The sequence below is a fragment of the Ranitomeya variabilis genome, chromosome 3, assembly GCF_051348905.1.
Source record: "Ranitomeya variabilis isolate aRanVar5 chromosome 3, aRanVar5.hap1, whole genome shotgun sequence".
Taxonomy (NCBI): domain Eukaryota; kingdom Metazoa; phylum Chordata; class Amphibia; order Anura; family Dendrobatidae; genus Ranitomeya; species Ranitomeya variabilis.
Genome location: NC_135234.1, coordinates 54,617,794 through 54,643,134, shown reverse-complemented (window position 1 = coordinate 54,643,134; position 25,341 = coordinate 54,617,794). Strand labels below are relative to the sequence as shown.

The window sequence follows — 25,341 nt, the reverse complement described above, 5'->3', positions numbered from 1 at the left end:
ACTTTATTATGGTCAGGCCGATATTAAGTATAGTGAAGACTGCTTATTGATCCATGGTGGAGGAAACCAAACATTGAAGTCGTGTGTCTCTACGGTTGATTCTTTGAACCAACAGAGAATGGAATATATTTATTAAATGATCTGAATTCCCCCAAATGTACACATTTAAGGGTTTTCTACCTATCCAACCACTGTCTCAGACATTAGGAGGTTAAAAAAAAAATCCACTCAAGTCAACATTACCAGAGTGGGTTAGTCTGCTAATATACACAAATGTGCGTGACTTATATATGCGCATATTCAAAAATATATGCTCATATATAAATATAAATTGTACATACATGCACGTCCACAAGTGAATACATGTATTCATACTCTCATATAACAATGACATAGATCTTCACCATATTGAAAGCAAGAAAAAACAAACATATTGCTTAGTTTAGATCCTTGTGGTTCCAATCTCTTTGCCGGAATCTTTTTTTTTTCTTTCCTTCCCTGTAAGCCGGGTAACACCACTCGTGATCCTGCACAGATATAGCACCTGTAGCAATATGCAATGTGTTTTTTATAGTACAGACCGTTCCGTCACATTCAGACTCTTCCCTCCGCGTCACAAGGAGTAGTAAGGTTTTGTGCTTATCATCAAATAAAAATCGCAGTGCAAAATTTAAACATGAATGTTACACAGTTAAACCAAAAAATTTTTGTTTTTTTTTTCTCTTTTTTTTTTATATGGCACCACAGCCTATTAATTCACATACAGTATAGTACAATAGAACGATAAAGACAGACAATAATATTAAGAAGAAGAATATGAACAAAAGAGGGCAAGCTTGCATAGGAATGCAATCAAAGAAAAAAAACTATATATACAAAGCCAAAATGCCTTTTTTTTTTTCATCCTTGATGCCGATTCCTCGTTCCTCTTTTTTGTGTATTTCTGGCGAGAAATATTTAAGGTGGATGGTGTGAATATTAGAGAAGGAGAAAGTAAATCGTCTGTGGGATATGTGTGACTTTCTGTGGCTTTACATTGCATTTACAGTCCTTCCAATCCTACATAAATAAATGAATGTCCATTGCACTGTTTTTTTTTTTAGTTTCCTCGTGACTTTCATCAGTCCAGACCAACAGGTCTATAGAGCAGCTTGTGTCGTAGCTTTTCAGTACTCTAAGAAAGAGAATAGAAAGAAAACATTAAGTTATGTCATCAAAACTTGACTTCAATACATATTCACTGACTTGAGGAGCCGATAGACAGAACAGGGCCCCTGGGCAAGAACAATGGCTCATCATAATGCACCACTTTATCCTCCTCTACTCCTCATTGGTGAGGCCTCATGTGGAATACTGTGTCCAGTGTGGGCACCACATTTTAAAAAAGACACTGACAAGGGGAGCAAGTTCAGGGAAGAGCTACCAGGATGGTGAGCAGACTGCAGACTATGCCCTACAAGGAAAGGTTGAAGGACCTAGGAACATTTAGCTTGCAAAAAAGGCTAAAAGGAGACTTAATAGTGGTCTAAAAATATCTGAAGGGCTGTCACAGTATAGAGGGATCATCCTTATTCCCACAAGGAAACACAAGAAGCAATGGGATGAAACTGAAAGGGAGAAGATACAGATTAGATATTAGAAAAACTTTTTGACAGTCAGGGTGATCAATGAGTGGAACAGGCTGCCACAAGAGGTGGTGAGTTCTCCTTCAATGGAAGTCTTCAGAGGCTGGACAGACATCTGTCTGACATGGTTTACTGAATAAAAAGTATAATCAAAAACCAAAATTTCACACTATCTTTATTTAAATCAAAAAACTAGGAATAAAAACTGACACAACACCCAAAACCCCTCTTGGTGGGAGTGGGTCAATAAAAACTGGCCCGATGTTACAAGGGCAATAAATGGGAGCACCCTGTTAGATTGTAAACTCTACGCGTCCCTAAAGTGCTCCCTACCTGTCTGCGGAGGTTGGCACCCTCTTGGACGCAATGTGGCGCCCCCGCTCCTCGACGGCTAGCCCTATAAGCCCTATGAGTCCCTCAAGTAATTTGGAGATGTTTGTACTTTGTAGATATACTCAAATTACCCACACCACAGGGCCCAAAAAAATAATAATACACACCAATCGATGCCAGATGGAAATTCACCAGAAAATTACAAGAGGAGACTTGGTTTGACCATATACAACCCCTGACAATGTGTGCTAAGTAGTGTTGAGCGATACCGTCCGATACTTGAAAGTATCGGTATCGGAAAGTATCGGCCGATACCGGCAAAGTATCGGATCTAATCCGATACCGATACCCGATACCAATACAAGTCAATGGGACTCATGTATCGGACGGTATCCCTGATGGTTCCCAGGGTCTGAAGGAGAGGAAACTCTCCTTCAGGCCCTGGGAACCATATTAATGTGTAAAATAAAGAATTAAAATAAAAAATATTGCTATACTCACCTCTCCGACGCAGCCTGCACCTTACCGAGGGAACCGGCAGCGTTGTTTGCTTAAAATTCGCGCTTTAACTTCCTTACGCGAAGTCCCGGCTTGTGATTGGTCGCGCGCTGCCCATGTGGCCGGGACGCAACCAATCACAGCAAGCCGTGACGTAATTTCAGGTCCTTCAGGATTTTAAAATTACGTTCCGGCGTTGTGATTGGTTGCGTCGCGGTCACATGGGCGACGCAACCAATCACAAGCCGTGACGTCACGGGAGGCAGGAGACGCGCGCATTTTAAAATGCGCGCGTGTCCAGCCTCCCGTGACGTCACGGCTTGTGATTGGTTGCGTCGCCCATGTGACCGCGACGCAACCAATCACAACGCCGGAACGTAATTTTAAAATCCTGAAGGACCTGAAATTACGTCACGGCTTGCTGTGATTGGTTGCGTCCCGGCCACATGGGCGGCGCGCGACCAATCACAAGCCGGGACTTCGCGTAAGGAAGTTAAAGCGCGAATTTTAAGCAAACAACGCTGCCGGTTCCCTCGGTAAGGTGCAGGCTGCGTCGGAGAGGTGAGTATAGCAATATTTTTTATTTTAATTCTTTATTTTACACATTAATGTTGTTTCGATACCGATACCCGATACCACAAAAGTATCGGATCTCGGTATCGGAATTCCGATACAGCAAATATCGGCCGATACCCGATACTTGCGGTATCGGAATGCTCAACACTAGTGCTAAGCCTATTCTAATGGCTATAACGCCCTATGAAATCCCTACTCAAACAACCCTACCTATCAGCGGAGGTTGGCACCCTCTTGAGCGCAAATTGGCGCCCCTGCTCCTCGGCGGCTGCCCCTTCCTGACCGAATCCCTGTTAATTATAGGGATATTCTAGAGGGGGTGGTGGCCTATGGGGCTACAATGGTGAACCCCAGAGGTAGGGGAATGTACCGTGATATAACTAGCACTAAAGCCCAAGCAGAAACATTATCAAGATATTTAAAACTCTAGAGTTTTGCTTACAACAAATTGACCAACATAAAAGGGAAGGTATGATGGCCTTACTCCCCAAATAATACCAAGATACAGGTGTATTTATATTAGCACTCCAGCCTCAATAGATGAAAAAATACTAATTCGTATGCTAATTTTTGCTATATAAATAGTATAACTTTATAATATTTCATACCCTATTTATAAATCCACAAAGGTAAATGTGTATTCATATTAGTATTCAAACCTAGATAACTATTCAAATACTATATTCGGGTTTAACTATATATATAGTGCAACTTAGTACAGCTTCATGCCCTTTTTACAAAAAATACAAATGGTGAATAACCAACAAAAAGTTTAAAATCACTGATACACTTAGGTGCACCTGCAATCAGGCACAGCACATATCTCCGATGTGATTGAAGCACATGGAAGGTCTTTTTTTCCCATATGCCTCCTGAGGAACCACATCATGGGGGGGAAACGCGTAGAGGCGATACCTGAGCACAGATAAGTGTATCAGTGATTTTAAACTTTTTGTTGGTTATTCACCATTTGTATTTTTTGTAAAAAGGGCATGAAGCTGTACTAAGTTGCACTATATATATAGTTAAACCCGAATATAGTATTTGAATAGTTATCTAGGTTTGAATACTAATATGAATACACATTTACCTTTGTGGATTTATAAATAGGGTATGAAATATTATAAAGTTATACTATTTATATAGCAAAAATTAGCATACGAATTAGTATTTTTTCATCTATTGAGGCTGGAGTGCTAATATAAATACACCTGTATCTTGGTATTATTTGGGGAGTAAGGCCATCATACCTTCCCTTTTGTGTTGGTCAATTTGTTGTAAGCAAAACTCTAGAGTTGTAAATATCTTGATAATGTTTCTGCTTGGGCTTTAGTGCTAGTTATATCACGGTACATTCCCCTACCTCTGGGGTTCACCATAGTAGCCCCATAGGCACCACCCCCTCTAGAATTTCCCTATAATTAACAGGGATTCAGTCAGGAAGGGGCAGCCGCCGAGGAACGGGGGCGCCAATTTGCGCTCAAGAGTGTGCCAACCTCCGCTGATAGGTAGGGTTGTTTGAGTAGGGATTTCATAGGGCGTTATAGCCATTAGAATAGGCTTAGCACACATTGTCAGGGGTTGTATATGGTCAAACCAAGTCTCCTCTTGTAATTTTCTGGTGAATTTCCATCTGGCATCGATTGGTGTGTATTATTATTTTTTTGGGCCCTGTGGTGTGGGTAATTTGAGTATATCTACAAAGTACAAACATCTCCAAATTACTTGAGGGACTCATAGGGCTTATAGGGCTAGCTGTCGAGGAGCGGGGGCGCCACATTGCGTCCAAGAGGGTGCCAACCTCCGCAGACAGGTAGGGAGCACTTTAGGGACGCGTAGAGTTTACAATCTAACAGGGTGCTCCCATTTATTGCCCTTGTAACATCGGGCCAGTTTTTATTGACCCACTCCCACCAAGAGGGGTTTTGGGTGTTGTGTCAGTTTTTATTCCTAGTTTTTTGATTTAAATAAAGATAGTGTGAAATTTTGGTTTTTGATTATACTTTTTGGTAAATACTAATTTCTGGGTTATCAGACATTATACTTCTTGATGGTTTACTGAATCCTGCATTGAGCAGGGGGTTGAACACAATGACCCTGGAGGTCCCTTCCATTTCAAATATTCTTTGTAGGTGGAAATGGCCAAATTACCATTTGAGCCCCTGTGGAACTTGTGACTGCACAGGTTGCACCATGTCAGTCCCTGATGAGTTTCTTCATCTTATAGAAAAATACCCACACCTATTAGATTAATGTTGACAAAACACGCTTGTTTTAGTTGGGCTGGCCAAGTTTCTTGGTGTGTCGACTCTCTCCTGACTGCTGATGATAGGGAAAAAAAGATCAAGTAGGTTGGATAACATTATGACCATTCAATGTTGTAGTACATTTCCTATACATTCATGGTCCACTATGTCAAGCATGCATAAGTATGAGGTGGTATATAGCAATAGCTGTTGGCAGAATAAGCTTATTCTTAGCTGATAGCTTCTCTTAGGTCTTCGTGTAAGGCAATTTTAAAGGGTTATTCTCATGATATGATTTCCGGGATGCACTGCTGTCTTGCCTCCAGGCTTCCTGCTTGCCACAGGATGGTGTGCTACTGATTGATTGACAGTTCAGACCAGCAGCATAATTGTGACATTTGTCCAAACTTTGCATTCTCCAATGCTGGTATCAGAGACATTTTTGCCCCTCATCATCTGAGAAGCACAGGGGCTCTGAAGAGGTCCAGATACCTCTGTCAAGCACTGTGCTCCTTGCCTAGGAGATCGGCCACTTCTGATATACAGTAGTGATAATTTTAATTTATGGTGTAAGAACAGTAAAAAATGCATTTCACTAATTGTGTTTTATGACGGATGTACAACACAATAGCCTTTGTAAATGTTCCAATGTGTATTGAAAAGTCACTCGGACTCCAGAAGGATATTGATTAATGCAGATACCCAGTTAAGCACCAAAGCTGACCAAGGTAACGGATGAGGGTCAATGTCTTAATCTTAAGTTAAAAATTCTGTCTAGTTTAGAGTCCATTTTCATATACTCTGATAGGGTAATAAGTACAAGAGATTCTTCTGTTTAACATTATCATCTTCCTGCCAAAGTGGAGAATGGTGGTAAAGATTGTCTCTCACCGTGGAGGATCAGTCGTGTCTCCCATTACGCAAACACCCTATTGAGTTGAAGGAGTGGGGTACCTTGAGCTTGGGGGTCCCAATTCAACATCTCCAACGCAACTATCACAAGTTTGTAGTAGAATTGGTCTTCTTATATTGTCCAAAGGGATCTCTTGGGCTCCTTTAGGTTCCAGGGCTTAGGCACGACCACATCCACCTTAGCAAGTACAGTTTGATTTATCGGGAATTGTGTCATTCATAAATTTTCCCATGGTGGCACTTGTAGCAAAACTGAAGCTAGGTTTTTCCAAAACCTTCAGCTGATCACTTGGATCTCGGGCCATTTTGGGATCAGCTAATCGTTAAGAGCTCCTTATAACAAGTTGGGATTGTACAAACACAATGGATTTGGACCCTTTTATTTTTTTGATAAGGTGCAGAATGTTTTGGAAGATATCTACCAAGTCTTTGTGTATCAAGTAGGAACCTTTAGTCCATTAACAAGCCCTCACACAACTACTTACATAATTCACCTGTAAACTGTCCTTGACTGTTTGGTCCCAAATATCCTACTTCAAGAAAATCAATGGCATTACGTTGGTGACCTCTCATAATGTCGCCTTTCCTTGGTCCAGTGGACTCCTTTGAAGAATTGGTTCCTGTAGAACTATGGCCTCCGGGTGAAGGAAAACATGGCTTGCTGTACGGCATCAGCACTTCATCTGTGAGTGAAACAATGAACAAAAAAAATCCCTCAATTTCCTTAACGAAATGACTTTCTATACATGAAATGTCACACTAAGGATCTACTTTCTACTACGACTATTTAGTAAATTATTTAGCAGGTGAATTTGTGAGAGCTTGCGCTTAAATTGCTTCCGCACCTGTCTAATTACTTTGATTTCTGTTCTTGTTCATATTTTAGGAAACCGCTGATCTTTAAAATATCACCATTAATTAGAATATGAGATCAATTTGTGCACATTATATGTGGTTTCTAAATGGGCAATTATAGAAAAAAATAATAACAGAGCTATAGATATGCTGGAATACACTTTCATGGGGATAATTGTCAGTGTGTCATTAGCCTTTAATTAGATTTAGGCTGCAACTATTTGATGATGTGGCATTAAATATGTTTAGTTCAGCATATGTCACATCATAAAGGAATGACTATTAGATAAACTAAGTTACTGTATTGTGGATGCTGCAGTGGAATTGTTTCGCTCACAGTAGCTTTTACTACTTTTATAGTTCAGTGCATAAGATTACAAATACTTGGCTGCCATTTTCAGGAAACAGCCCCATTCTTATCCCTGGACTAGGTTTGGTATTGCAGTACAGTCATGTTTTAAGGGAGCCTTTGAAGTTGACACATCCACCTTGCGTTCCAATCGTAGGTGCCCCCATGGCAATCTCATCATGTGCCCTGTCCGTGGCTCTCTCCACTGAATACATTGAAGCCCCTCCACTCTACTTTCGAGTGCTGGTTATATCAATCTCCTGGATGGATGCTACTCTTCTCACTTAAAGCAGTAGAAAGAGGGTCGGGAAACATTCAGTAAAGAGAACCAGGGACACTGGCCATGACAAGACTGCAGATATAGTGAATAGTTGAATTCCTTGCTCATGCAAAATACATGCAACATGCATAACTATGAAGAAAAGTATGAATCGAGTGCTCTCCCATCAACTCTATAATCATATCAGCAGGTCTCAGAGGGAAAAACTGATGAATGACTCCATTTAAATAAATGAGGCCGAGCTGCAATACAACACAAAGCCATTGTGTAAGACTGCTGCTGTATGTTGGAGAACAAGTGTGTTTTTCTAATTTCAAACGTAACGTCTCTCTTTGTGGAGAGTGACATGCCTGGCCTGACATGCCAGTGTGAGGAGACATATGGGCCATGCAGTACTATTCTGAGAAGTTAAATATGCAATTGTCTCTTCCGAGAGGACGAGAATTTGAACTCTAGTGCCACCTATTGGAAGTAGCAACCCTAAAAGTCAATAACAACTCTTTTACGAGCCTTGCCACATGACAATGTTTGAAAGATTTGGCTTTTATCCTAAGGGTACCGTCACACAGTGCCATTTTCATCGCTACGACGGCACGATTCGTGACGTTGCAGCATCGTATAATTATCGCTCCAGCGTCACACGTTGCAATACACGGCGCTGGAGTGATAATTTCATGACGTATTTGCGATGTAGAAGCCGTTGGTTACTGTGCGCACATCGTATACAACCTGTGTCACACAATGCAATCATGCCGCCACAGCGGGACACTAGACGACGAAAGAAAGTTTCAAACGATCTGCTACGACGTACGATTCTCAGCGGGGTTCCGGATCGCAGTAGCGTGTCAGACACTACGATATCGTAATGATATCGCTAGAACATCACGAATCGTGCCGTCGTAGCGATGAAAATGGCACTGTGTGACGGTACCCTTAGTCATATAGCAAGGCCTGTTGAAAGGTCAATATTGACTTTTAGAAGCACTACTTCCAACAGGTGGCACTTGAGTTCAAGTCCTATTCTAGTCAGAAGAGATAATTTGCGTTCCTAATTTCATATACAGAATGGGCACCAGTACCTTTAGTGAATAGAGATAAAAGTGAACCCCCCTCCCCCGCCAGAGCAGTTAATCACTTTTCGGCAGGGAGTTGCTAACTACCTGCCTGTTTTGCCCTGTGGCAATCTCTCCCAGCTCAGAGCGGTCACAGAAGCACACCGGTTTTCAATTCTACTTCCTGTAATGTCATGATGACAAAGCAGTTCTTTCTCTTCCACTCTGCTCTGTCAACGGGCTGTCACTGGATAACCCCTTTAATTTTATTTTCCCCTGCTGCACATTTCCATTCCAATTCCTAATGTTTCTAGATACACAGACATGTTACACCTCATTTTTCCCCTGCTTGAAAACCCCTTTAAAGGGAATCTGTCACTAGGTTTTAGCTACTCTATCTGAGAGCAGCAAAATGTATGGGCAGAGACCTTGATTTCACTTAGTGGGCTGCTTGCTGCAGTTTCAAAAAAATTACTTTTATTGGATGCAGATCCATCAGTTCTCTGAACACTGAGCTGTGTATAACCACGCCCATACCACTGATTGTCAGCATTCTGTGTACACTCTGCAGAGGCAAAAACCTGCCAATCATTAATGAAGATGTGGTTAGGCTCTGTAACAGTGGATTTACTTGTCCTCTAGAGATAATTCTCTGCTAGTGCGAGTTGGTAACGGTTTGGAGATATTTACATGCTTATAAAAAATACAGAAAACTAATTAAAAAATAAAAATCATATGTTCGTTTGCAATTGTTTTTAAATTGTTTTTTTTTTACATTTTTGGCATTTGAAGATGTAGACTGACAATCAAAAGGGTAACAATGTTTTGAAGTTTTGGTTTTCAGGCTCCATATCTCATTATCCACTACTGCTTCGAATGTGAGATTACCATCATTTTATAGACAATCATCTTGGCTATATAATACATAAATTTGACTTGCCGCTATTTAGAATATGATTAGTTATGGAGATTCTTGTCATGTCACTGCATTACTACAGTTTTGCTCCTAAAAATCTAAATTTTAATTTTTATAATTTTGTTAGTATTTTGTAAAACCACCTTTGGCTTTCAACACTGCTGAAAATCCTTCTGGGCAGCTCTTGATCAGATTCAAACATGTCTCAACCGAAATCTGATCCTTGGTCTGCATGTTCCTAAAGTTGGTTCATACTGGTTGCCTCACTTGAGTATGTATGCAGCTTTTTTCAACTCTACCCACAAGTGTTCGATTGGGTTAAGGTTTGGGGACTGTGGGGACCAATCCAGCACCTCTACTTTACTGTCATCGAACCATTTCTTCATCAATCTCAATATATGATTCCGGTCGTTGTCCTGGTGGAACACTATATCGTCCTTTTAACATCCATAGTACTCGTTTGTACGAAGTAACTCATCTTGTTGGATACTCACATATAGCTCAGCATTGAGCCCACCATCAATCCTGGCCAAGTATCCAATGCCATTGGCTGTGAAACAACCCCATATCATCAGGCTTCTTCCACCAAACTCCACAGTTCCTTCAATTTCTCGAACCGTTAGCAGCTTTTTCCTTTGTTTGTTCCAGACCTATTTGCACCTATCAGAGCCTAGTCTATTGACTTTCATCTCATCGCTCCAAATCTCTCGTTTCCAATCTTCTACTGTCCACTTTTCGCACTTTTTTGCAAACTCAAACCGACACTTCTTATGACGATATTGAAGTTGAGGCATATTTTTGGGCCACCATTCCAGACTTGTGTGTCGTGCGAAGCATATGAGAGACCTCCACTGCCATGTTTGTCATGTCACAACTGATAGACCTCGTGATAAGCCAACTTGTTGACTCCGATATTTTGTCTGGACATCCACTTCTTGGCTTTTAAATTGATGGGTGGACTTAGTTTCATAGTCTTCCAACTGTCATGGCACTCACATGATGCAGTTTGACAATTTTCTTGGCCGAGAAACCGCTATTGATGAGCTGGATGATGTGGTTTCTCTTTTCTTGGGAAATCTTCTTCTTGGTGGGTCCTCGATTTGAACAAGTGACTTTTTGTTTGGGAATTAACCTAATAACACACTGAGCTATTAAGGGAATGCAAGAACAGGTTGTAATTTGTAGTATACAGGAAGAAAATGATTTTTCCACCATGAGGAGCAAAACAGTAACAATGCAGTGAGATGTCAAGAATCTGCATAACAAATCATATGCTAAATAGATGCAAATCAAATTTATGTATGAGATAGCCAAGATGATTGTCTATAAAATGATAGAAGTTTCACATTCAAAGTAGTAGATGATGGTCAGATATGGAGCCTGAAAGTCAAAAAGTTCAAAACGTTGTTACCCTTTTGCTCATCAGTGTATGTCTAGTATCTACCAATGTTCATTATCATACCTGAACCAAAAGCCTGTTTGTTTTGCCGATCTGTGGAGCCAAGCCATTCCTGTGTTTGCCGGTGTCTTTCTAAAGATGTTCTAGCATGACGTTCCAAAGATGTCTTACTATCATCCATGTTGGAAGTATGTCTCTCAAGAGAGCTGGCTTTTCTTTCTGGAGGACCACTACGTTGATTGGGCATTTGCTGTCTCAAACTTTGACAAGGGGGAGGTTCGGGTGGAGGTGGAAGATCTTGAAATAAATATAAAACAAAAAATGTTTTTCATAGACAAATGGAATTGGACATAGCTGCAAAAATGGTTTCCTCAACAAATGCCTTTTTAGACTTTGGCCAATGTATAAACCTTAAAGAAAATGATTGGTGTTGGTATAGGACAGTAACCTGGCTTTACATTTATTTCAGAATGTGTATAATAAAAGCATTGTATGCAATAAAAATGTATAAAAGCATTAAAGGGGTTATCCAGTTTCAAGAAATATTTTTATATATTAAGCAAGACAGACAGCTAATTGATTTCAATGGATACCCTATAATGCCTAATTTCCCCTGTGGGGGCACTGTAGGAAAAAATAAGATTTACAGCCAAGTTTTCCTGCAAATGATCTCTGAAGTTCTTAGCTGAGGGAATCTTTGTAATCAGTTTTTTTTAATTAAAAAATAACTCTGGTATAAACATCTAAAAAGAAAAGTAAAGGCACCACAGTCTTTTCATGCTCACACATCTTTAATAGTGATGAGCAAGTGTACTCGTTGCTCAGGTTTTCCCGAGCACGCTCGAATGACCTCCGAGTATTTATGACTGCTCGGAGATTTAGTTTTGATCGTGACAGTTGAATGATTTACAGCTACTAGCCAGGCTGAGTACATGTGGGGGTTGCCTGGTTGCTAGGGAATCCCCACATGCAATCAAGCTGGTTAGTAGCTGTAAATCATTCAACTGTCGGGATGAAAACTAAATCTCCGAGCAGTCATAAATACTCGGAGGTCACCCAAGCGTGCTCGGGAAAACCCCAAGCAACAAGTACACTCGCTCATCACTAATCTTTAACATTAACTTACCATCTACTAATCCTTCCCTTCGTAGTCCTGGAGGCTGATCCATCCGGCCTCCCTTGTGTTTTTTAGTGGGCCTTGGCCTTTGGTTGCTGTGATTCATGGCTGAATTGTTACTGTCCACAGAAAATGGACTTGAAGGTCTTTGTTTTTGAGAGAAAGATTGCATTTTTCCTACAAAGTAATAAAGATGCCAAACTGTAATTTTAATTCAATAACATATTAAAAAATATATATAATATAACAATATATAACACATTTAACCATATCACAATTTTGCAGTGCAAACAGCTAAATGTCCACAGATTACAGTTCAATTGTCATGCAAAGCAGAAGGTTATCAGATGCCACCAGAAAAGGTATATTGAGACAAAGAGACAGCCAATAGCTGATCGTAATGAGGCTGGACTAAACGGCTTGAGTTCCCTATGTCCTCTGGATGAGGAGCAGAAAACTCGATTAGTCACAAATAAGATTTTATTGAAACCAACAAAGTGCAAACTGAATTATAAGATTGTTATATTTTTTATTTAAATGATTGGAGGTTTGATGACCTTTCATTCTATACCCTAATTGGGAAAACCTTGCACACTTAGTACACATTGGCTGATTTAAAAGAAACCCTTCAGGTTCCTTAAAACTGCCACTGCCAATATAAAACAAAGTGCTATATCTGCATTTTAGCAAAATGACTGTGTGAAAAATTTTGGCACTATAGGCAACAAAAACACTTCTGTTTTGCCTCTCATGATCAGCCAGGACTAGTTTGCCAAGGTACTAGTACATCATATGTCGGTTAGGGGTTAAAACACAGCCACGGGGTTCTGAGTGATATTGGTGGCAGTTTGGGAGCATTAGTGAACCTGACTTTAAACAGAGGTGCACAACCTGTAAGGCGCTGTGTGTCATTTTGTGGCACCCCCAACCTGACGTATACATTAGTTTCCATGTAAGGTGGAAGAAGAGTAGCACATAATTTTACCTCTATACAAGTCACTAGTGCGACCACACTTAGAATACTGTGCACAGTTCTGGTCTCCAGTGTATAAGAAAGACATAGCTGAACTGGAGCGGGTGCAGAGAAGAGCGACCAAGGTTATTAGAGGACTGGGGGGTCTGCAATACCAAGATAGGTTATTACACTTGGGGCTATTTAGTTTGGAAAAATGAAGGCTGAGGGGTGATATTATTTTAATATATAAATATATGAGGGGACAGTGCAAAGACCTTTCTGATGATCTTTTTAATCATAGACCTGAGACAGGGACAAGGGGGCATCCTCTACGTCTGGAGGAAAGAAGGTTTAAGCATAATAACAGACGTGGATTCTTTACTGTAAGAGCAGTGAGACTATGGAACTCTCTGCCGTATGATGTTGTAATGAGTGATTCATTACTTAAATTTAAGAGGGGACTGGATGCCTTTCTTGAAAAGTATAATGTTACAGGGTATATACACTAGATTCCTTGATAGGGCGTTGATCCAGGGAACTAGTCTGATTGCCGTATGTGGAGTCGGGAAGGAATTTTTTCCCCAATGTGGAGCTTACTCTTTGCCACATGGGTTTTTTTTGCCTTCCTCTGGATCAACATGTTAGGGCATGTTAGGTTAGGCTATGGGTTGAACTAAGTGGACTTAAAGTCTTCCTTCAACCTTAATAACTATGCTACTATGTTAATAACTATGTTACCCTGCTCAGGAGCAGGACTGAGCAAGTACAAATAGAGCACTGTGTAATCATATCTGGGTCCCCCATATATCAAGACTAGAATTCTTTGACTTTTGTCTAGTAGTTGAGAAAGGGATATATATGAGTTGTACATGAGAGTTACATATGTGCAGGGTCTTCTTCTCTCTAAATTAATGATTGGGGGAAAATAGCACCCTTATTCCTCAGATATTTGTGAGTCTACGTAGCGGAACCTGCATCCCGTAAAAACTTATGACATATACTTTTGAAATGCCATAAACCTCTCAGTTTTATTGAGACCCTTAAAGGGCATCTACACTGCAAGATAATCATGAAAGATCATTTCACAATTACCATGTAAGCAGATTGACTATCAATGAAGAACGAGTAAAAAGTTTACCGATTGGCAGTCGTATCATCCCGCCGGTCAGTCTGTGTAAATGGTCACTTAGAAATCGTTCAATATGACAATGTGATCCTTCGACCAGAAAAGGTTGTGCATGCCTGCATTAAATGAATTGTTCATCTTCTGGCTGCCCTGCACTTCTAAGGAGCTCTAAAGTTCAGCAGGTGATTGATCAGGTCAGCATTTGTTTGGTACAATTCAATGGTATTTGTAAAGTTAGCTACTCCTCTTTATAGGTTCTAACTCAGACTTTGGCTCTAGTCATCGGAATTATAGTTTAGAAGTAAATAACAAGGAACAATTAAATAGGATTTTTAGAGAAGTGATACACATATAAACAAAGATAGTGGTAAAAGGTAAATGTATTTTTAATTAGCTGTTACTAAAAGGAAAATTAATAAACAAGAATTAGAATTTGCTTATTTATGAGAACCTTAGAAGAAAAGATTAAAGGTTCCATCCACCAGACGCCATGCATGTTAACAAGCTGGCAGCATGAGGCATGTCCATGGAAGAGAAAGAAAGCTCAGGAAGAGGAGAGCCATTCCTTATACCCAAGGTGCTAGTCCAAAGACAACAAACCTGCTTTTGATAGGCTGGTTCCATTTAGTGTGAAACCAGCTTTATCAGCTGCTGCAACGAGTGACTGTGCAAAGTTGCCGCTCATAAATATCGAGTCATCAGAAGAGCTAACTACACTAGATCTACGACTAGAAAAGTTACGATCCTCATCAGATGCAGACCCCCATCCATTTACCATAGAACCTAAAAATAAAGGCAGGGATCTAGTGAGTCATCAACATATTTCTGTTGACCAAAAAAAGCATAATTTGTCATTGAAAGTGTTGCTGAATACTTATCAGTCTGAACAGTTAAGTGCATGGATTAACATGGCCATTGCCAGACTAATCTTTAATCTACGAACAAGGAAAATATATATTTTATTTCTATACATTTTTTATATGATTTTCAATATTTAGAACTAATGAAGGAAATATACAAAAAATGAAAAAAATCCTTCCAATTCATCTCTCAATAATTGTTACTTTTTTTGATCCTATTCATATATGGCAATAGCAACTTTGACCAAATTATGAGTAAGCATCTCATAAGATCAGCTTTTCTACCACCTTCTAAAGAAACAAAAATGAATATAATAAGACTTAGCTCCAACCTGATTTTAGTGCGCAATCAGCTGGATAAAATGGACAGAGATCAGAACGCAGTACCCACATGGACTGGCCGATGGCTCTCCCGTCTGATTGTGCTCTATGGAAACAGCAGCAGTAGCTTGACCCCACTGCTCTGTCTACAATAAGAGATGAGGACATTAAAGTGTCCCTCTATCCTCACACTGAAGAGTGACTATACATTTCTGATGTATAGTCAGCTCTCATGGTGCCTTCCATTTGCCTGTTGTTGCCTCCTTCATTTAGATTGGTACTTCGTAGTACGTAGTAGTGATGAGCGAGTATACTCGTTGCTCAGGTTTTCCTGAGAACGCTCGGGGGTCTCCGAGTAGTTATAAAATATAGATACCATGAGATACAGCCTTCCCAAAACCCTGTCTGATGACAAATGCATACTTAGCCGGATGCAGCAGGCCTCCACTGATAAAGGCTAGGGGCGGCACAGGTGCAAACTACTTGATAAAAACAGCCACCCCCACACCAACCAAACATTGCAGGGGTTGGCTGCCTAGTAGAAAAAATGCAAATTGATATAACTCACATAGGACGCCAGTTACATGTATGTATTTTTTCTGAGTTTTTTCTATGTGAGCTGTTTTTTGATATTAGTGGTAGGACCCGCAATATTATGAGGACCCTTGACGTTGGGTTGCGGGCTTACTTTATTTTGACCAAAATATTACATCAATACCTCATATAGTGTATGTGTTTATCATATGCATACATTTTTTTGCACTATATCATATCCTTTTTTGCAGGCTGTGGCCAGGCCTCTTTATGTTGGTTAGGTTTTTCTGGGGCATCTGTCACTGTGTGCTGCATATTATAGTGCTGGGCAGCCCGCCTGTTAATACAAGGGGCTTCATTAATAGGTTGCATACCAGACACTGTGCACCACACGTATCAGTGTGACTGGCGTCCTATGTGAGTTATATCAATGTGCATTTTTTCTACTAGGCAGCCAACCCCTGCAATGTTTGGTTGGTGTGGGGGTGGCTGTTTTTATCAAGTAGTTTGCACCTTTGCAGCCCCTAGCCTTTATCAGTGGAGGCCTGCTGCATCCTGCTAAGTGTGCATTTGTCATCAGACAGGGTTTTGGGAAGGCTGTATCTCATGGTATGTATTTTTTCTGAGTTTTTTCTATGTGAGCTGTTCTCCAAGTATTTATGACTGCTCGGAGATTTAGTTTTCCTTGCCGCAGTTGAATGATTTACAGCTATTAGCCATCTTGATTACATGTGGGGATTCCCTAGCAACCAGGCAACCCCCACATGTACTCAGCCTGGCTAGTAGCTGTAAATCATTAAGCTGCGGTGAAGAAAACTAAATCTCCGAGCACTAACAAATACTCGGAGACCACCCAAGCAACGGGTATACTTGCTCATCACTAATAGGGAGTGCAGTGATAAGTCTAAACTTTATCTAAACTATGCCTCCTTTGGTTATCCTGTGCATTTTTGCTATTTTGTGCTATTTTGCCTCTATACACCATTTTGGAAACAGGAGGAATGTAAAACCAAAATGAGGGCAGGAAGCTGTAGGCGGCAAATAGAGGCCTCCAGACAGGGTGACTATATATGAGCAATGTACAGTTACTTTCCAATCCCAGAAGGTGAGGGAGAAGGTTATATCGAGTGCCCTTCTTAGCTAACTCACACCTCTTCATTGAAAAATGGAAGAGACCAGATTTTAAGGTATGTTCACAAGTTGCATTTTTGCTGCATTTTTTCCACATGATTTTATCACAAAAAAAACCACAGCATTTTACTGCACCAGCAAAGTAAATCAGATTTCTGAACTCTCACGCACATGCTGCTTAGTTGTTCCTTGTAGATTTGAAGCTGTTTCAAATGTGCCGCACTTCAGCATTTTTCACTTATTCAAATACATGAAAAAATGCATAAAAAGGCAACAAAAAGGTGCATATTTTACACAAGTTTTTCTACTGCAAATACTGAGTGTGTATATGTACCATAAGGCTAAGGCCACGCAACTGTTACTCACGAGAAAAATGGTCCGATTATGCTAATCGCACCCTAATTAGTGTTTGATCAGTATGGGATCCTTTTTTCTTGGATGTGGAAAATAGTAAAAAAAACACTCTGCAAATCAGACCCACAGGTTGACCCAGTGCTTTCCAATAATCAAAGGTAAATTTTGCATTCTGTAATTTTTTTTCCTTGGACCACTTGGTGCAAGAAAAAATTTTTACATGTGCACAATCTCACAGAATATTGGTTAATGTAAGATCCAATGTTTTGACGGATCACACTTGGATTGGAATTACGGTCATCTGAAGCCCTTCCGCAGGTTTTTACTGCAAGATTTGTACGTTTTTTTTCTTTTGTTTTTAACAGACAAAATTCTGTAGACTGAAAAACACTGTGGGAAACTTTCTCTTTCAAGTGCATTTAATGTTTATTTCTAGGTTTATTGTTTCTTTACTCAAATACAAAAAAGTGTCCAAATTATTGAACTTTGTTATAAATAAATGTATATGGAAATAATATTTAACCCAATAACAATCTAGTGATTTTGAATAGATTCATCCTCCCTATCACAGAGTGTTTTCTAGAATTTAGTGCTACCGGTCAAACATTTTTAGAAGACACGTCCAAAATACCCTAAAACTAAATTTACAAAGTGAAATGCAACCATTTATATTTTGTGTTCACGATACACACAGTTATCCAAAAGTCAGTTTCTCTCTCAATGGAAAGTAATGGGAAGAGAAATTATACATTTCCAAAAGGTCAACGCAACAGTAAAATGAACACACATAAAACAGGATATTTTGATCAAGTATTTATCAGAAGCTAACACTATTCCAACATTTATGATTTGTAATACACTCGTTATTCCCACTGATTTGGGGGTAATTTATATCACTCTACGCAAACTGTCTACTTAAACGTGTGATGAAAATGTAATTCGTGCCATTTGGATTTATTTATTTTTGTTTACTGAGTTGTTACTTTGTGCTTTTTTTCATACTTTGAACATTTCTCAAAGCGTTTGAGCTGTTGGGAAGAAATGCACGCAGAACATTAAGTAGTTGTTCAAATGTTGCAGAGCAATAAAATACCACGATAAAGTGGCATCTAGCTGTGTCTCTCTGTTACATCTTCGGCTCTAAAATTAATTTACGGTCAGTCGTCAATTCATTTACATGTCATTTTATGCTAAACCCATCTTTTCTTGATGAATGAGTAACACTGTATATCCATTGACACAAAACTCTGTGTTTTAGGATACGACGATGCTAATTGTTACATTACCATTTTTATGAGGTTGAAAAAAAACCACTCTGCGATTCCTTTTCAAGTCACATATTTAATTTACAAACTACATTTCCTTTATAAATGGAATCCTGATCAAAAAAACTATTATTTGATATTAAGATATTGATCTATCTATTATCTATCTATTATCTGTCTATCATCTATCTATCCATCCATCTATTATCTATGTATCTCTATCTATTATCTATTATCTATCTATCTATCAATTATCTATCATCTATCTATATATTATCCATCTATCTATCTATCTATCTATCTATCTATCTATCTATCTATCTATCTATCTATCTATCATCTATCTATATAGAAAAAAACACAGCAGCACTATGTATAAGTTTAGGCCATGTGAAAACACAGAAAAACATTAAAAATAATCTAGATTTCACTACTCAAAATTTTTTTTAACTTACAGTAATGAATGAAAATAAAGGTTCTTAGCGCATAAATTGGCCAATTCATGTATGCCCATCAACCACGGCAAGGCGACCTCCCTCTGCTGGGTCCCTGCTCTACTGTACATGCCTTCACTTGGACTATTAACCTACAATTTTGGACACTCATGTCTGCTCCTGGGTTTAGCCTACAATGTATGGGCAAATAGAGCTGATTACGGCCTCCTGCAGATTATTGGGAGGAGTGCAGAATCAGAAAAACATATTTTACTATATAAAGCAGTGTGGCAGCTGGCACATGTTCACACTTACGAGGTGCTGATCAGTCTTTTTTGTATATTTAGCTATTGGATGTTGGCTGCATCCAGCCTGATTCTGCACTCCTCACATTGACCTGCAGGAGGCCGTAATCAGCTCTACTTGCCCATAAATTGTAGGCTAAACCCAGGAGCAGACATGAGTATCCAAAATTGTAGGTTGATAGTCCAAGAGAAGGCATGTACAGTAGAGCAGGGACCCATCAGAGGGAGGTCACCTTGCTGTGGTTGATGGCCATACATGAATTGGCCAATTTATGTGCTAAGAACCTTCATTTTCATTCATTACTGTAAGTTTAAAAAAAAAAAAATAAATATAAAAATATAATCTAGATTATATGTTTTTAATGTTTTCTGTGTTTTCACTTGGCCTAAACTTATACCTAGTGCTGCTGTGCTTTCTTTTTTCTATATAATGCAGTCTGGCAGCTTGCACATGTTCACACTTAGGAGGTGCTGGTCAGTTTTTTTGTGTATCTATCTATTTATCATCTGTCTATTTATCATCTATCTATTACACAGGTCAACAAAAAAAATTTTTTTTTCGGGTGTCCAAAATATTTTAATGAATTTGGGGTATTTTTGGGGTGCTGATTCTGAATATGTCATCAGTTTTGCCAGATTGGCTCAAGTTTTTGAGATTTTTGGTATCTTATTTATAGCACTTGTTGGTAAATGCGACGCATCATCTCATTAATTTCTATGGATTAGTACTTGAACTGAGCAGTTCTCAATATAGTTTTGTGTTAATTAGTGTTCTAAAAGTTTGTTCATAGCTTGATTTTTGCACTAACTTTATGTTGTTGTCTGTTTTCCAGTGAAAAGCATGAACTCATCAAGAAGAAGTTGTCTTAACAATCCAGACTCATTCTGTTACATTTGTGGTGAATACACACTGCCAAAACTTAGAAGAAACATAACAGACTTCGTAAAAAAAGTGTATTTTGCCTATTTTGGGGTTATGTTTGGGGACCAAGACAAGTTTTGGGCACCACACATAGTGTGCAAAGCATGTATCGAATTATTACGAAAATGGAGCAAAGGACAAAGAAAAAGCTTCAAATTTGGTGTTCCAATGGTGTGGAGAGAGCCAAAAAATCATCATGATGACTGTTATTTCTGTGCAGTGCAAGTGCAAGGATTCAATAAGCATAAGAAACGAAAATGGGAGTAACATGGAATCTGCAAGAAGGCCTGTCCCTCATTGTGAAGATGTGCCTGTACCTGTGTTTACCATAAATAACAGTCATCATGATGATTTTTTGGCTCTCTCCACACCATTGGAACACCAAATTTGAAGCTTTTTCTTTGTCCTTTGCTCCATTTTCGTAATAATTCGATACATGCTTTGCACACTATGTGTGGTGCCCAAAACTTGTCTTGGTCCCCAAGCATAACCCCAAAATAGGCAAAATACACTTTTTTTACGAAGTCTGTTATGTTTCTTCTATGTTTTGGCAGTGTGTATTCACCACAAATGTAACAGAATGAGTCTGGATCGTTAAGACAACTTCTTCTTGATGAGTTCATGCTTTTCACTGGAAAACAGACAACAACATAAAGTTAGTGCAAAAATCAAGCTATGAACAAACTTTTAGAACACTAATTAACACAAAACTATATTGAGAACTGTTCAGTTCAAGTACTAATCCAAAGAAATTAATGAGATGATGCGTCGCATTTACCAACAAGTGCTATAAATAAGATACCAAAAATCTCAAAAACTTGAGCCAATCTGGCAAAACTGATGACATATTCAGAATCAGCACCCCAAAAATACCCTAAATTCGATGAAATATCTTTGGCACCAAAAATGCTGTTGACCAGTGTTATCTATCTATCTATCTATCTATCTATCTATCTATCTGTCTGTCTGTCTGTCTGTCTGTCTGTCTGTCTATCTATCTATCTATCATCTATTTATCATCTATCTATTTATCTATCTATCTATCTCATATCTATCTATATATCTATCTATCATCTGTCTATTTATCATCTATCTATCATCTATCTATTATCTATCTATCTATCTATCTATCTATCTATCTATCTATCTATCTATCTATCTATTATCTATCTATCTATCATCTATCTATCTATCTATCTATCTATCTATCTATCTATCTATTCTCTATCAGCTAGCTATCTATTTATCATCTATTTATTATCTATCATAGATATATAAATCTACAGTATCAGCATAATATATCTGGTATCTTATAAGGATGATATAGAAGTCTAAAGTTCCAAACAATTGGAAGGTAACCAGAGAGAACGAAGAGACTGCACAGAAGAAAATCAATAACCTCCACTCAACCTAAGCAGTCCATTATTCTCAGTAATGGTTCAGAGTCTCATATCTCTCACAATATGTAATGACAGATGAGACTACTGCACATGTTGGAGTCACAGCCAACATTTAGTTAAAAGGTCCGTCAGTTGTGGCCCATGTACATACACTAACTCTATCACCATGTGCTTCTGATTGCACATTCTCATGGCCCGCTCCATTGCTTTTCATGGTATGGTTGCCATGCTTCTAAGGAATAATACAATGCCTCAAAAACACGCCACAGAGCAACATATCGTGTGCTTACAAGTCGGTTTATCCTATGCAACCAAGGCATCCCTCTACAGGTCAATGTGCATGAGCCTTAAGACCAGCTTTTAACCCCTTCATGACCCAGCCTATTTTGGCCTTAATGACCTTGCCGTTTTTTGCAATTCTGACCAGTGTCCCTTTATGAGGTAATAACTCAGGAACGCTCAACGGATCCTAGCGATTCTGAGATTGTTTTTTCGTGACATATTGGGCTTCATGTTAGTGGTAAATTTAGGTCGATAATTTCTGACTTTATTTGTGAAAAAAACGGAAATTTGGCGAAAATTTTGAAAATTTCGCAATTTTCACATTTTGAATTTTTATTCTGTTAAACCAGAGAGTTATGTGACACAAAATAGTTAATAAATAACGTTTCCCACATGTCTACTTTACATCAGCACAATTTTGGAAACAAAATTTTTTTTTGCTAGGAAGTTATAAGGGTTAAAATTTGACCAACGATTTCTCATTTTTACAACAAAATTTACAAAACCATTTTTTTTAGGGACCACCTCACGTTTGAAGTCACTTTGAGGGGTCTATATGAGAGAAAATACCCAAAAGTGACACCATTCTAAAAACTGCACCCCTCAAGGTGCTCAAAACCACATTCAAGTAGTTTATTAACCCTTCAGGTGTTTCACAGCAGCAGAAGCAACATGGAAGGAAAAAATGAACATTTAACTTTTTAGTCACAAAAATGATCTTTTAGCAACAATTTTTTTATTTTCCCAAGGGAAAAAGGAGAAACTGGGCCCCAAAAGTTGTTGTCCAATTTGTCCTGAGTATGCTGAAACCTCATATGTGGGGGGGAACCACTGTTTGGGCGCATGGTAGGGCTCGGAAGGGAAGGAGCGCCATTTGACTTTTTGAATGAAAAATTAGCTCCAATCGTTAGCAGACACCATGTCGTGTTTGGAGAGCCCCTGTGTGCCTAAAGATTGGAGCTCACCCACAAATGACCCCATTTTGGAAACTAGACCCCCCAAGGAATTTATCTAGATGCATATTGAGCACTTTGAACCCCCAGGTGCTTCACAAATTGATCCATAAAAATGAAAAAGTACTTTTTTTTCACAAAAATTTTATTTTGCCTCAATTTTTTTCATTTTCACATGGGCATCAGGATAAAATGGATGCTAAAATTTGTTGGGCAATTTCTCCTGAGTACACCGATACCTCACATGTAGGGGTAAACCACTGTTTGGGCGTACGGCAAGGCCCGGACGGGAAGGAGCGCCATTTCACTTTTAGAATTAAAAATTAGCTCCAATCTTTAGCGGACACCATGTCGCATTTGGAGAGCCCCTGTGTGCCTAAACATTGGAGCTCCCCCACATGTGACCCCATTTTGGAAACTAGACCACCCAAGGAACTTATCTAGATGCATATTGAGCACTTTGAACCCCCAAGTGCTTCACAAATTGATCCATCAAAATGAAAAAGTACTTTTTTTTCACAAAATTTTTATTTTTGCCTCAATTTTTTTCATTTTCACATGGGCATCAGGGTAAAATGGATGCTAAAATTTATTGGGCAATATCTCCTGAGTACACCGATACATCACATGTGGGGGTAAACCACTGTTTGGGCGCACGGCAAGGATCGGAAGGGAAGGAGCGCCATTTGACTTTTTGAATGAAAAATTAGCTCCAATCTTTAGCGGACACCATGTCGCGTTTGGAGAGCCCCTGTGTGCCTAAACATTGGAGCTCCCCCACATGTGACCCCATTTTGGAAACTAGACCACCCAAGGAACTTATCTAGATGCATATTGAGCACTTTGAACCCCCAGGTGCTTCACAAATTGATCCATCAAAATGAAAAAGTACTTTTTTTTCACAAAATTTTTATTTTGCCTCAATTTTTTTCATTTTCACATGGGCATCAGGGTAAAATGGATGCTAAAATTTATTGGGCAATATCTCCTGAGTACACCGATACATCACATGTGGGGGTAAACCACTGTTTGGGCGCACGGCAAGGATCGGAAGGGAAGGAGCGCCATTTGACTTTTTGAATGAAAAATTAGCTCCAATCTTTAGCGGACACCATGTCGCATTTGGAGAGCCCCTGTGTGCCTAAACATTGGAGCTCCCCCACATGTGACCCCATTTTGGAAACTAGACCACCCAAGGAACTTATCTAGATGCATATTGAGCACTTTGAACCCCCAGGTGCTTCACAAATTGATCCATCAAAATGAAAAAGTACTTTTTTTTCACAAAATTTTTATTTTTGCCTCAATTTTTTTCATTTTCACATGGGCATCAGGGTAAAATGGATGCTAAAATTTATTGGGCAATATCTCCTGAGTACACCGATACATCACATGTGGGGGTAAACCACTGTTTGGGCACACGGCAAGGATCGGAAGGGAAGGAGCGCCATTTGACTTTTTGAATGAAAAATTAGCTCCAATCTTTAGCGGACACCATGTCGCGTTTGGAGAGCCCCTGTGTGCCTAAACATTGGAGCTCCCCCACATGTGACCCCATTTTGGAAACTAGACCACCCAAGGAACTTATCTAGATGCATATTGAGCACTTTGAACCCCCAGGTGCTTCACAAATTGATCCATCAAAATGAAAAAGTACTTTTTTTTCACAAAATTTTTATTTTTGCCTCAATTTTTTTCATTTTCACATGGGCATCAGGGTAAAATGGATGCTAAAATTTATTGGGCAATATCTCCTGAGTACACCGATACATCACATGTGGGGGTAAACCACTGTTTGGGCGCACGGCAAGGATCGGAAGGGAAGGAGCGCCATTTGACTTTTTGAATGAAAAATTAGCTCCAATCTTTAGCGGACACCATGTCGCGTTTGGAGAGCCCCTGTGTGCCTAAACATTGGAGCTCCCCCACATGTGACCCCATTTTGGAAACTAGACCACCCAAGGAACTTATCTAGATGCATATTGAGCACTTTGAACCCCCAGGTGCTTCACAAATTGATCCATCAAAATGAAAAAGTACTTTTTTTTCACAAAATTTTTATTTTTGCCTCAATTTTTTTCATTTTCACATGGGCATCAGGGTAAAATGGATGCTAAAATTTATTGGGCAATATCTCCTGAGTACACCGATACATCACATGTGGGGGTAAACCACTGTTTGGGCGCACGGCAAGGATCGGAAGGGAAGGAGCGCCATTTGACTTTTTGAATGAAAAATTAGCTCCAATCTTTAGCGGACACCATGTCGCGTTTGGAGAGCCCCTGTGTGCCTAAACATTGGAGCTCCCCCACATGTGACCCCATTTTGGAAACTAGACCAC

The 25,341-nt window shown here is 39.4% G+C and overlaps 1 protein-coding gene across 16 annotated transcripts in view; it reads right to left on the bottom strand.

Annotated features, from left to right (window-relative positions):
• Positions 1 to 447: 447 nt before the first annotated feature.
• ROBO2 (roundabout guidance receptor 2) overlaps positions 448 to 25,341 on the bottom strand; it is a 1,292,543-nt gene continuing 1,267,649 nt past the window's right edge. For 8 of the 16 annotated variants that reach the window (XM_077294050.1, XM_077294058.1, XM_077294052.1 and 5 more), the window contains 4 exons: positions 12,168 to 12,335; positions 11,105 to 11,338; positions 6,676 to 6,873; positions 448 to 1,174 (listed from right to left, as the gene is read on the bottom strand). In XM_077294050.1, the coding sequence (XP_077150165.1) occupies positions 1,173 to 1,174; positions 6,676 to 6,873; positions 11,105 to 11,338; positions 12,168 to 12,335 (602 nt within the window). In that variant the 3' untranslated portion in view covers positions 448 to 1,172. Of the gene's footprint in view, positions 1,175 to 6,675; positions 6,874 to 11,104; positions 11,339 to 12,167; positions 12,336 to 14,839; positions 15,023 to 25,341 lie in introns of all 16 variants that reach the window. The other 8 variants (XM_077294053.1, XM_077294057.1, XM_077294061.1 and 5 more) reach the window with 4 other exon arrangements.